This window comes from Salvelinus alpinus, chromosome 19 (genome assembly GCF_045679555.1).
Source record: "Salvelinus alpinus chromosome 19, SLU_Salpinus.1, whole genome shotgun sequence".
In the NCBI taxonomy this organism is placed as follows: Eukaryota; Metazoa; Chordata; class Actinopteri; order Salmoniformes; family Salmonidae; genus Salvelinus; species Salvelinus alpinus.
In genome coordinates, this window is record NC_092104.1 from 5006874 (window position 1) to 5021610 (window position 14737).

Sequence of the window (14737 nt, forward strand, 5' to 3'; positions counted from 1 at the left end):
CTCCACCCCACCTAGAACAATGTTCTCTCCACCCCACCTAGAACAATGTTCTCTCCACCCCACCTAGAACAATGTTCTCTACACCCCACCTAGAACAATGTTCTCTCCACCCCACCTAGAACAATGTTATCTCCACCCCACCTAGAACAATGTTATCTCCACCCCACCTAGAACAATGTTCTCTCCACCCCACCTAGAACAATGTTCTCTACACCCCACCTAGAACAATGTTCTCTACACCCCACCTAGAACAATGTTATCTCCACCTCACCTAGAACAATGTTCTCTCCACCCCACCTAGAACAATGTTATCTCCACCTCACCTAGAACAATGTTATCCACCCCACCTAGAACAATGTTATCTCCACCTCACCTAGAACAATGTTATCTCCACCTCACCTAGAACAATGTTATCTCCATCCCACCTAGAACAATGTTATCTCCACCCCACCTAGAACAATGTTCTCTCCACCCCACCTAGAACAATGTTATCTCCACCCCACCTAGAACAATGTTCTCTCCACCCCACCTAGAACAATGTTATCTCCACCCCACCTAGAACAATGTTATCTCCACCCCACCTAGAACAATGTTATCTCCACCCCACCTAGAACAATGTTATCTCCACCCCACCTAGAACAATGTTATCTCCACCCCACCTAGAACAATGTTATCTCCACCCCACCTAGAACAATGTTATCTCCACCCCACCTAGAACAATGTTATCTCCACCCCACCTAGAACAATGTTATCTCCACCTCACCTAGAACAATGTTATCTCCACCCCACCTAGAACAATGTTATCTCCACCTCACCTAGAACAATGTTATCTCCACCCCACCTAGAACAATGTTCTCTACACCCCACCTAGAACAATGTTATCTCCACCCCACCTAGAACAATGTTATCTCCACCCCACCTAGAACAATGTTATCTCCACCCCACCTAGAACAATGTTATCTCCACCCCACCTAGAACAATGTTATCTCCACCCCACCTAGAACAATGTTATCTCCACCTCACCTAGAACAATGTTATCTCCACCCCACCTAGAACAATGTTATCTCCACCCCACCTAGAACAATGTTATCTCCACCCCACCTAGAACAATGTTATCTCCACCCCACCTAGAACAATGTTATCTCCACCCCACCTAGAACAATGTTATCTCCACCTAGAACAATGTTATCTCCACCTCACCTAGAACAATGTTATCTCCACCTGTAACAATGTTATCTGAAGTGGTTTCCCAGGTGAACCCCATGGCCTCTCTCCCTGTCTGAGTGTACTAAAGGTTAATCTCAGTAGAGAACAGTCGGCTGCAGAGGCAGCAGATTTAACAACAGTAGATTAGCACGGGTTGCTTTGGGTAGAATGTCTTGAGATGGAAGACAGATTTTGACCTGTTTTTCTCTCCCCCTTCTCTCCTCCTCCGCTCTCCTCCTCCTCCCCTCTCCCCCTTCTCTCCTCCTCCCCTCTCCCCCTGCTCTCCTTCTCTCCTCCTCCCCTTCTCTCCTCCTCCCCTCTCCTCCTTCTCTCCTCCTCCCCTCTCCCCCTGCTCTCCTTCTCTCCTCCTCCCCTTCTCTCCTCCTCCCCTTCTCTCCTCCTTCTCTCCTCCTCCCCTCTCCCCCTGCTCTCCTTCTCTCCTCCTCCCCTCTCCTCCTGCTCTCCTCCTCCCCTCTCCCCCTTCTCTCCCCCTCTCCTCCTGCTCTCCCCCTCCCCTCTCCTCCTTCTCTCCCCCTCTCCTCCTCCCCTCTCCCCCTTCTCTCCCCCTCTCCTCCTCCCCTCTCCTCCTTCTCTCCTCCTCCCCTCTCCTCCTTCTCTCCTCCTGCTCTCCTCCTCCCCTCTCCCCCTTCTCTCCTCCTCCGCTCTCCTCCTCCCCTCTCCTCCTTCTCTCCTCCTGCTCTCCTCCTCCCCTCTCCCCCTTCTCTCCCCCTCTCCTCCTCCCCTCTCCTCCTTCTCTCCTCCTCCCCTCTCCTCCTGCTCTCCTCCTCCCCTCTCCCCCTTCTCTCCCCCTCTCCTCCTCCCCTCTCCCCCTTCTCTCCCCCTCTCCTTCTCTCCTCCTCCCCTCTCCCCCTTCTCTCCTCCTCCCCTCTCCTCCTTCTCTCTTCCTCTCCTCCTTCTCTCCTCCTCCCCTCTCCTCCTTCTCTCCACCTCCACCTCTCCCCCTGCTCTCCTCCTCCCCTCTCCCCCTTCTCTCCTCCTCCCCTCTCCTCCTTCTCTCCTCCTCCCCTCTCCTCCTTCTCTCCTCCTCCCCTCTCCTCCTTCTCTCCTTCTCTCCTCCTCCCCTCTCCTCCTCCCCTCTCCTCCTTCTCTCCTCCTCCCCTCTCCTCCTTCTCTCCTTCTCTCCTCCTCCCCTCTCCTCCTCCCCTCCTCCCCTCTCCTCCTCCCCTCTCCCCCTTCTCTCCTCCTCCTTCTCTCCTCCTCCCCTCTCCTCCTTCTCTCCTCCTCCCCTCTCCTCCTTCTCTCCTTCTCTCCTCCTCCCCTCTCCTCCTCCCCTCTCCCCCTTCTCTCCTCCTCCTTCTCCTCCTCCCCTCTCCTCCCCCTTCTCTCCCCCTTCTCTCCTCCTCCTTCTCTCCTCCCACCCTCTCCTCCTTCTCTCCTCCTCCCCTCTCCCCCTCTCCTCAGTTGGCTGTGTCATCTCATGAGAACGCCACTCCGGTCAAGCTGATCCACAACGCCGCCGGTCACCTCAACGGTCCAGCACGCACCATAGGAGCAGCTGTCATTGGATACCTGGGTAAGGGATTAGGATACCTGGGTAAGAGGTTAGGATACCTGGTTAAGGGGTTAGGATACCCGGTTAAGGGGTTAGGATACCTGGGTAAGGGGTTAGGATACATGGGTAAGGGGTTAGGATACCTGGGTAAGGGGTTAGGATACCTGGGTAAGGGGTTAGGATACCTGGGTAAGGGATTAGGATACCTGGGTAAGGTGTTAGGATGCCTGGGTAAGGGGTTAGAATACCTGGGTAAGGGGTTAGGATGCCTGGGTAAGGGGTTAGGATACCCCGGTAAGGGATTAGGATACCTGGGTAAGGTGTTAGGATACCTGGGTAAGGAGTTAGAATGCCTGGTTAAGGTGTTAGAATACCTGGGTAAGGGGTTAGGATACCTGGTTAAGGTGTTAGAATACCTGGGTAAGGGGTTAGGATACCCGGGTAAGGGGTTAGAATACCTGGGTAAGGGGTTAGGATGCCTGGGTAAGGGGTTAGGATACCTGGGTAAGGTGTTAGAATACCTGGGTAAGGGGTTAGGATACCCGGGTAAGGGGTTAGAATACCTGGGTAAGGGGTTAGGATGCCTGGGTAGGGGTTAGGATACCCCGGTAAGGGATTAGGATACCTGGGTAAGGTGTTAGGATACCTGGGTAAAGGGTTAGGATACCTGGGTAAGGGGTTAGGATACCTGGAGAATGTAACTATCAATCGGGGTTGAATTGGCCATATAAGCAAATCTTGTAACAACAGATTGTGCCTTGAAAATAACTTTTTCCCCGAGTGGCTCAGCGGTGTAAGGCACTGCACCGCAGTGTTGAGGCGGCACTATATCCTGGGGTTCCATCCACGTGAACGGGAGGCCCATCGGGCAGCGCACAATTGGACAAGCGCCGTCCGAGTTAGGGGAGGGTTGGCCAGGGGGCTTTCCTTGGCCTATCACGCTCTAGCGACTCCTTGTGGCGGGCCGGGCGCATGCAAGCTGACTTCAGTCATCAGTTGAACGGTGTTTCCTCTGACACGTTGGTGCAGCTGACTTCAGTCATCAGTTGAACGGTGTTTCCTCTGACACGTTGGTGCAGCTGACTTCAGTCATCAGTTGAATGGTGTTTCCTCTGACACGTTGGTGCAGCTGACTTCAGTCATCAGTTGAACGGTGTTTCCTCTGACACGTTGGTGCAGCTGACTTCCGGGTTAAGCTGGCAGTGTGTTAAGAAGTATGTGGCTCGGTGGGTCATGTTTCGGAGGACGCGTGTCTCGACCTGTGCCTCTCCCGACAACATCGAGGAGTTGCAGCGATGAGACAAGGTTGTAACTAGCAATTAGGGAGACAATTTGGTAAAAACGACCCCATTTTTCATTTATTTTTAATAAATAAAATGAAAATACCTTTTTCCCCACTCTTGGTGTGTCTTTGTCCCCAAGTCTGTGGTCACCAACTACACACCTTACCTGTAGACTAACTCCTCCTCTCCGCTCTCTTCCAGGTGTGCGTGCATTCGTCCCCAAGCCTGTGGCGACCAACCTGCAGTACGTGGGCGGGGCGGCGGCCATTTTGGGCCTGGTTGCCATGGCGCAGGACGTTGAGGGTCTCTACGCGGCCGTCAAGGCGATGGTGTGCGTCGTCAAGAGCAACCCGCTGGCCAGCAAGGAGATGGAGCGCATCAAAGGCTACCAGGTACAACTACACTACCCACAATGCAATATGGCCTAGTGTGAACACTGTTGCTCAGACAAAACGGTTGTTTCTCTGCTGTACCTGTTGGCCATACTGTTGAAGAAGAAGTGTCACCTGGTGAACAGCCACATCCTGTCTGCTGTAGTTATAATATAACTCAGTCTAACGGTAGTATGTGTCTGTTATTCGGTCTCTAGCTGCTGGCCATGTTGTTGAAGAAAAAGCGTCACCTGCTGAACAGCCACATCCTGCACCTGACCTTCTCCCTGGTGGGAACAGTAGACAGCGGCCACGAGACCTCCATCATCCCCAACACCACCGCCTTCCAGGACCTGCTCTGTGACTTCGAGGTTAGCACTAAACCAATGGGCCTCAGGGAAACTGGCTCCAGTTTTGAGACAAGATGGCCCCCGGGAAACTGATCCAGTTTGAGCCAAAATGGTGGTTGGTGGTCCTTGGTGCAAGCCAAACACAATAGGCCTCAGGGCGACTGATCCAAGTCGAGCCAAACGTGGTCCATGGAGACAAAATAATGTTGTTGGTTTTCTGGTGGTATGTTTGTAGAGGTCTTCAAATGTTCTTTCTGTCTCCTCAGGTGTGGCTACATGCACCCTACGAACTGCACCTGTCCCTGTTTGAACACTTTATAGAGCTCCTCACTGAGTCCAGGTGAGGAATGATTAACTCTTGTTATACAGTGAATTCGGAAAGTATTCAGACCCCTTGACTTTTTCCACATTTTGTTATGTTACAGCTTTATTCTAAAATTGGTTAAATCCATTTCCCCCTCATCAATCTACACACAATACCCTATAATGACATCACAATACCCCATAATGACATCACAATACCCTATAATGACATCACAATACCCCATAATGACATCACAATACCCCATAATGATGAAGCGAAAACAGGTTTTTAGATTTGTTTGCAAATGTTTTAAAAATATAAAACGGATACCTTATTTATGTAAGTATTCAGACCCTTTACTATGAGATTCAAAGTTGAGCTCAGGTGCATCCTGTTTCCATTCATCATCCTTGAGATGTTTCTACAACTTGGAGTCCACCTGGGTAAATTCAATTGATTGGACATGATTTGGAAAGGCACACACCTGTATACAGTTGAAGTCAGAAGTTTACATTCACCTTAGCCAAATACATTTAAACTCAGTTTTTCACAATTCCTGACATTTAATCCTAGTAAAAATTCCCTGTCTTAGGTAGTTACTTTATTTTAAGAATGTGAAATGTCAGAATAATAGTAGAGAGAATGATTTTATTTCAGCTTTTATTTCTTTCATCACAATCTCAGTGGGTCAGAAGTTTACATACACTCAATTAGTATTTGGCAGCATTGCCTTTAAATTGTTTAACTTGGGTCAAACATTTCGGGTAGCCTTCCACAAGCTTCCCACAATAAGTTGGGTGAATTTTGGCCCATTCCTCCTGACAGAGCTGGTGTAATTGAGTCAGGTTTGTAGGCCTCCTTGCTCGCACACGCCTTTTTAGTTCTGCCCACAAATGTCCTATAGGGTTGAGGTCAGGGCTTTGTGATGGCCACTCCAATACCTTGACTTTATTGTCCTTATGCCATTTTGCCACAACTTTGGAAGTATGCTTGGGGTCATTGTCCATTTGGAAGACCCATTTGCGACCAAGCTTTAACTTCCTGACTGATATCTCGAGATGTTGCTTGAATATATCCACATAATTTTCCTCCCTCATGATGCCATCTATTTTGTGAAGTGCACCAGTGCCTCCTGCAACAAAGCACCCCCACAACATGAACCTGCCACCCCCGTGCTTCACAGTTGGGATGGTGTTCTTCGGCTTGCAAGCATTTTTCCTCCAAACATAAACATTTTCATTATGGCCAAATAGTTCTATTTTTGTTTCATCAAACCGGAGGACATTTCTCCAAAAAGTACGATCTTTGTCCCCATGTGCAGCTGCAAACCGTAGTCTGTTTTTTTTATGGCGGTTTTGGAGCAGTGGCTTCTTCCTTGCTGAGCGGCCTTTCAGGTTATGTCGATATAGGACTCGTTTTACTGTGGATATAGATACTTTTGTACCTGTTTCCTCCAGCATCTTCACAAGGTCCTTTGCTGTTGTTCTGGGATTGATTTGCACTTTTTTCACCAAATTACGTTTATCTCTAGGAGACAGAACGCGTCTCCTTCCTGAGCGGTATGACGGCTGCGTGGTCCCATGGTGTTTATACTTGAGTACTATTGTTTGTACAGATGAATGTGGTACCTTCAGGCGTTTGGAAATTGCTCCCAAGGATGAACCAGACTTGTGGAGCTCTACAATTTTTTTTCTGAGGTCTTGGCTGATTTCTTTCGATTGTCCCATGATGTCAAGCAAAGAGGCACTGAGTTTGAAGGTAGGCCTTGAAATACATCCACAGGTACACCTCCAATTGACTCAAATGATGTCAATTAGCCTATCAGAAGCTTCTACATGATTTTCTGGAATTTTCCAAGCTGTTTAAAGGCACAGTCAACTTAGTGTATGTAAACTTCTTGGACTTGTGATACAGTGAATTATAAGTGAAATAATCCGTCTGTCAACAATTGTTGGAAAAATTACTTGTGTCATGTCCTAAACGACTTGCCAAAACTATAGTTTGTTCACAAGAAATTTGTGGAGTGGTTGAAAAACAAGTTTTAATGACTCCAACCTGTGTATGTAAACCTCCGACTTCAACTGTATATAAGGTCCCACAGATGACAGTGCTTGTCAGAGCAATTACCAAGCCATGAGGTCGAAGGAATTGTCTGTAGAGCTCCGAGACAGGGTTGTGTCGAGGCACAGATCTGGGGAAGGGTACCAAAACATTTCTGCAGCATTGAAGGTCCCCAAGAACACAGTGCCCTCCATCATTCTTAAATGGAAGAAGTTTGGAACCACCAAGACTCTTCCTAGAGCTGGCCGCCCGGCCAAACTGAGCAATCGGGGAGAAGGGCCTTGGTCAGGGAGGTGACCAAGAACCTGATGGTCTCTCTGACAGAGCTCCAGAGTTCCTCTGTGGAGATGGGAGAACCTTCCAGAAGGACAACCATCTCCGCAGTACTCCACCAATAAGGTCTTTATGGTAGAGTGGCCAGACGGAAAGCCACTCATCAGTAAAATGCACATGACAGCCCGCTTGGAGTTTGCCAAAAAGCACCTAAAGGACTCTGACCATGAGAAACAAGATTCTCTGGTCTGATGAAACCAAGATTGAACTCTTTGGCCTGAATGCCAAGCGTCACCTCTGGAGGAAACTTGGAACCATCTCTATGGTGAAGCATGGTGGTGGCAGCATCTTGCTGTGTGGATGTTTTTCAGTGGCAGGGACTGGGAGACTAGTCAGGATCGAGGGAAAGATGAATGGAGCAAAGTACAGAGAGATCCTGCTCCAGAGCTCAGACAGAGGTGAAGGTTCACCTTCCAACAGGACAACAACCCTAAGCACATAGCTAAGACAATGCAGGAGTGGCTTGGGGACAAGTCTCTGAATGTCCTTGAGTGGCGCAGCCAGAGTCCGGACTTGAACCCGATCAAACATCTCTGGAGAGAACTGAAAATAGCTGTGCAGCGACACTCCCCATCCAACCTGACAGAGTTGGAGAGGATCTGTAGAGAAGAATGGGAGAAACTCCCCAAATACAGGTGTGCCAAGCTTGTAGCGTCATACCCAAGAACACTCGAGGCTGTAATCACTGCCAAATGTGCTTCAACAAAGTACTGAGTAAAGGGTCTGAATACTTTTGTAAATGTGATATTTCAGTTAATAGTGAAACTATAATTTTAATCACCTGGGGTTTATGAAAAACAAAGACAGGAAGACCAGGTTTCCTGTGTGTAATATATCAACCGTCTGTCTGTCCTCTTCTCCCCAATCACAGTGAGGCAGCGAAGAACGCCAAGTTGTTACGAGAGTTCCAGCTGATTCCCAAGCTGCTGTTAACCCTGAGAGACACGTCACTGTCTCAGCCCACCATCTCTGCTATCAGCAACGTATTGAGTCTGCTACTGCAAGGGTTCCCCAACCCATACGACCTGCTACGGTAATAACACTCTACACTTTCCCCAACCCATACGACCTGCTACGGTAATAACACACACTACACTTTCCCCAACCCATACGACCTGCTACGGTAATAACACACTCTACACTTTCCCCAACCCATACGACCTGCTACGTTAATAACACACTACACTTTCCCCAACCCATATGACCTGCTACGGTAATAACACACTCTACACTTTCCCCAACCCATACGACCTGCTACGGTAATAACACTCTCTACACTTTCCCCAACCCATACGACCTGCTACGGTAATAACACACTCTACACTTTCCCCAACCCATATGACCTGCTACGGTAATAACACACTCTACACTTTCCCCAACCCATACGACCTGCTACGGTAATAACACACTCTACACTTTCCCCAACCCATATGACCTGCTACGGTAATAACACACTCTACACTTTCCCCAACCCATACGACCTGCTACGGTAATAACACACTCTACACTTTCCCCAACCCATATGACCTGCTACGTTAATAACACACTCTACACTTTCCCCAACCCATACGACCTGCTACGGTAATAACACTCTACACTTTCCCCAACCCATACGACCTGCGACGGTAATAACACACTCTACACTTTCCCCAACCCATACGACCTGCTACGGTAATAACACACTCTACACTTTCCCCAACCCATACGACCTGCTACGGTAATAACACTCTACACTTTCCCCAACCCATACGACCTGCTACGGTAATAACACACTCTACACTTTCCCCAACCCATACGACCTGCTACGGTAATAACACACTCTACACTTTCCCCAACCCATACGACCTGCTACGGTAATAACACTCTACACTTTCCCCAACCCATACGACCTGCTACGGTAATAACACACTCTACACTTTCCCCAACCCATACGACCTGCTACGGTAATAACACACACTACACTTTCCCCAACCCATACGACCTGCTACGGTAATAACACACTCTACACTTTCCCCAACCCATACGACCTGCTACGGTAATAACACACTCTACACTTTCCCCAACCCATACGACCTGCTACGGTAATAACACACTCTACACTTTCCCCGACCCATACGACCTGCTACGGTAATAACACTCTACACTTTCCCCAACCCATACGACCTGCTACGGTAATAACACACTCTGCACTTTCCCCAACCCATACGACCTGCTACGGTAATAACACACTCTACACTTTCCCCAACCCATACGACCTGCTACGGTAATAACACACTCTGCACTTTCCCCAACCCATACGACCTGCTACGGTAATAACACTCTACACTTTCCCCAACCCATACGACCTGCTACGGTAATAACACACACTACACTTTCCCCAACCCATACGACCTGCTACGGTAATAACACACTCTACACTTTCCCCAACCCATATGACCTGCTACGGTAATAACACTCTACACTTTCCCCAACCCATACGACCTGCTACGGTAATAACACTCTACACTTTCCCCAACCCATATGACCTGCTACGGTAATAACACACTCTACACTTTCCCCAACCCATACGACCTGCTACGTTAATAACACACTCTGCACCTCTCCCAACCCATATGACCTGCTACGGTAATAACACACTCTACACTTTCCCCAACCCATACGACCTGCTACGGTAGTAACACTCTACACTTTCCCCAACCCATATGACCTGCTACGGTAATAACACACTCTGCACCTCTCCCAACCCATATGACCTGCTACGGTAATAACACACTCTACACTTTCCCCAACCCATACGACCTGCTACGGTAGTAACACTCTACACTTTCCCCAACCCATATAACCTGCTACGGTAAGAACACTCTACACTTTCCCCAACCCATACGACCTGCTACGGTAATAACACTCTACACTTTCCCCAACCCATACGACCTGCTACGGTAATAACACACTCTACACTTTCCCCAACCCATACGACCTGCTACGGTAATAACACACTCTACACTTTCCCCAACCCATACGACCTGCTACGGTAATAACACTCTACACTTTCCCCAACCCATACGTCCTGCTACGTTAATACACACCTCTACACTTTCCCCAACCCATATGACCTGCTACGGTAATAACACACTCTACACTTTCTCCAACCCATACGACCTGCTACGGTAATAACACTCTACACTTTCCCCAACCCATACGTCCTGCTACGTTAATACACACCTCTACACTTTCCCCAACCCATACAACCTGCTACGGTAATAACACTCTACACTTTCCCCAACCCATACGACCTGCTACGGTAATAACACTCTACACTTTCCCCAACCCATACGACCTGCTACGGTAATAACACTCTACACTTTCCCCAACCCATACGACCTGCTACGGTAATAACACACTACACTTTCCCCAACCCATACGACCTGCTACGGTAATAACACACTCTACACTTTCCCCAACCCATATGACCTGCTACGGTAATAACACTCTACACTTTCCCCAACCCATATGACCTGCTACGTTAATAACACACTCTACACTTTCCCCAACCCATACGACCTGCTACGGTAATAACACTCTACACTTTCCCCAACCCATACGACCTGCTACGGGAAGAACACACTCTACACTTTCCCCAACCCATACGACCTGCTACGGTAATAACACACTCTACACTTTCCCCAACCCATACGACCTGCTACGGTAATAACACACTCTACACTTTCCCCAACCCATACGACCTGCTACGGTAATAACACTCTACACTTTCCCCAACCCATACGACCTGCTACGGTAATAACACACTCTACACTTTCCCCAACCCATACGACCTGCTACGGTAATAACACACACTACACTTTCCCCAACCCATACGACCTGCTACGGTAATAACACACTCTACACTTTCCCCAACCCATACGACCTGCTACGGTAATAACACACTCTACACTTTCCCCAACCCATACGACCTGCTACGGTAATAACACACTCTACACTTTCCCCGACCCATACGACCTGCTACGGTAATAACACTCTACACTTTCCCCAACCCATACGACCTGCTACGGTAATAACACACTCTGCACTTTCCCCAACCCATACGACCTGCTACGGTAATAACACACTCTACACTTTCCCCAACCCATATGACCTGCTACGGTAATAACACACTCTGCACTTTCCCCAACCCATACGACCTGCTACGGTAATAACACTCTACACTTTCCCCAACCCATACGACCTGCTACGGTAATAACACACACTACACTTTCCCCAACCCATACGACCTGCTACGGTAATAACACACTCTACACTTTCCCCAACCCATATGACCTGCTACGGTAATAACACTCTACACTTTCCCCAACCCATGCGACCTGCTACGGTAATAACACTCTACACTTTCCCCAACCCATATGACCTGCTACGGTAATAACACACTCTACACTTTCCCCAACCCATACGACCTGCTACGTTAATAACACACTCTGCACCTCTCCCAACCCATATGACCTGCTACGGTAATAACACACTCTACACTTTCCCCAACCCATACGACCTGCTACGGTAGTAACACTCTACACTTTCCCCAACCCATATGACCTGCTACGGTAATAACACACTCTGCACCTCTCCCAACCCATATGACCTGCTACGGTAATAACACACTCTACACTTTCCCCAACCCATACGACCTGCTACGGTAGTAACACTCTACACTTTCCCCAACCCATATAACCTGCTACGGTAAGAACACTCTACACTTTCCCCAACCCATACGACCTGCTACGGTAATAACACTCTACACTTTCCCCAACCCATACGACCTGCTACGGTAATAACACACTCTACACTTTCCCCAACCCATACGACCTGCTACGGTAATAACACACTCTACACTTTCCCCAACCCATACGACCTGCTACGGTAATAACACTCTACACTTTCCCCAACCCATACGTCCTGCTACGTTAATACACACCTCTACACTTTCCCCAACCCATATGACCTGCTACGGTAATAACACACTCTACACTTTCTCCAACCCATACGACCTGCTACGGTAATAACACTCTACACTTTCCCCAACCCATACGTCCTGCTACGTTAATACACACCTCTACACTTTCCCCAACCCATACGACCTGCTACGGTAATAACACTCTACACTTTCCCCAACCCATACGACCTGCTACGGTAATAACACTCTACACTTTCCCCAACCCATACGACCTGCTACGGTAATAACACTCTACACTTTCCCCAACCCATACGACCTGCTACGGTAATAACACACTACACTTTCCCCAACCCATACGACCTGCTACGGTAATAACACACTCTACACTTTCCCCAACCCATATGACCTGCTACGGTAATAACACTCTACACTTTCCCCAACCCATATGACCTGCTACGGTAATAACACTCTACACTTTCCCCAACCCATACGACCTGCTACGGTAATAACACACTCTGCACTTTCCCCAACCCATATAACCTGCTACGGTAATAACACTCTACACTTTCCCCAACCCATACGACCTGCTACGGTAATAACACACTCTACACTTTCCCCAACCCATACGACCTGCTACGGTAATAACACACTCTACACTTTCCCCAACCCATACGACCTGCTACGGTAATAACACACTCTACACTTTCCCCAACCCATATGACCTGCTACGGTAATAACACTCTACACTTTCCCCAACCCATATGACCTGCTACGTTAATACACACCTCTACACTTTCCCCAACCCATACGACCTGCTACGGTAATAACACACTACACTTTCCCCAACCCATACGTCCTGCTACGGTAATAACACTCTACACTTTCCCCAACCCATACGACCTGCTACGTTAATACACACCTCTACACTTTCCCCAACCCATACGACCTGCTACGGTAATAACACACTACACTTTCCCCAACCCATACGTCCTGCTACGGTAATAACACTCTACACTTTCCCCAACCCATACGACCTGCTACGGTAATAACACACTCTACACTTTCCCCAACCCATATGACCTGCTACGGTAATAACACTCTACACTTTCCCCAACCAATACGTCCTGCTACGTTAATACACACCTCTACACTTTCCCCAACCCATACGACCTGCTACGGTAATAACACTCTACACTTTCCCCAACCCATATGACCTGCTACGGTAAGAACACTCTACACTTTCCCCGACCCATACGACCTGCTACGGTAATAACACACTCTACACTTTCCCCGACCCATACGACCTGCTACGGTAATAACACACTCTACACTTTCCCCGACCCATACGACCTGCTACGGTAATAACACACTCTGCACTTTCCCCAACCCATACGACCTGCTACGGTAATAACACTCTACACTTTCCCCAACCCATACGACCTGCTACGGTAATAACACACTCTACACTTTCCCCAACCCATATGACCTGCTACGGTAATAACACTCTACACTTTCCCCAACCCATACGACCTGCTACGGTAGTAACACTCTACACTTTCCCCAACCCATACGACCTGCTACGGTAGTAACACTCTACACTTTCCCCAACCCATACGACCTGCTACGGTAATAACACACACTACACTTTCCCCAACCCATACGACCTGCTACGGTAATAACACACACTACACTTTCCCCAACCCATATGACCTGCTACGGTAATAACACTCTACACTTTCCCCAACCCATACGACCTGCTACGGTAATAACACACACTACACTTTCCCCAACCCATACGACCTGCTACGGTAATAACACACTCTACACTTTCCCCAACCCATACGACCTGCTACGGTAATAACACACTACACTTTCCCCAACCCATACGACCTGCTACGGTAATAACACAGTCTACACTTTCCCCAACCCATACGACCTGCTACGGTAATAACACACTCTACACTTTCCCCAACCCATACGACCTGCTACGGTAATAACACACTCTGCACTTTCCCCAACCCATATGACCTGCTACGGTAATAACACACTCTACACTTTCCCCAACCCATACGACCTGCTACGGTAATAACACACTCTACACTTTCCCCAACCCATACGACCTGCTACGGTAATAACACACTCTGCACTTTCCCCAACCCATATGACCTGCTACGTTAATAACACTTTACACTTTCCCCAACCCATATGACCTGCTACGGTAATAACACACTCTACACTTTCCCCAACCCATATGACCTGCTACGGTAATAACACACTCTACACTTTCCCCAACCCATACGACCTGCTACGGTAATAACACACTCTACACTTTCCCCAACCCATACGACCTGCT

At 48.4% G+C, this 14737-nt stretch overlaps 1 protein-coding gene across 5 annotated transcripts in view; it reads left to right on the plus strand.

Annotated features, from left to right (window-relative positions):
* wdfy3 (WD repeat and FYVE domain containing 3) overlaps positions 1 to 14737 on the plus strand; it is a 260816-nt gene that overhangs the window by 156028 nt on the left and 90051 nt on the right. For all 5 annotated transcript variants that reach the window (XM_071352080.1, XM_071352078.1, XM_071352076.1 and 2 more), the window contains 5 exons: positions 2629 to 2740; positions 4204 to 4394; positions 4592 to 4744; positions 4990 to 5063; positions 8293 to 8454. In XM_071352080.1, the coding sequence (XP_071208181.1) occupies positions 2629 to 2740; positions 4204 to 4394; positions 4592 to 4744; positions 4990 to 5063; positions 8293 to 8454 (692 nt within the window). The remainder of the gene's footprint in view (positions 1 to 2628; positions 2741 to 4203; positions 4395 to 4591; positions 4745 to 4989; positions 5064 to 8292; positions 8455 to 14737) is intronic.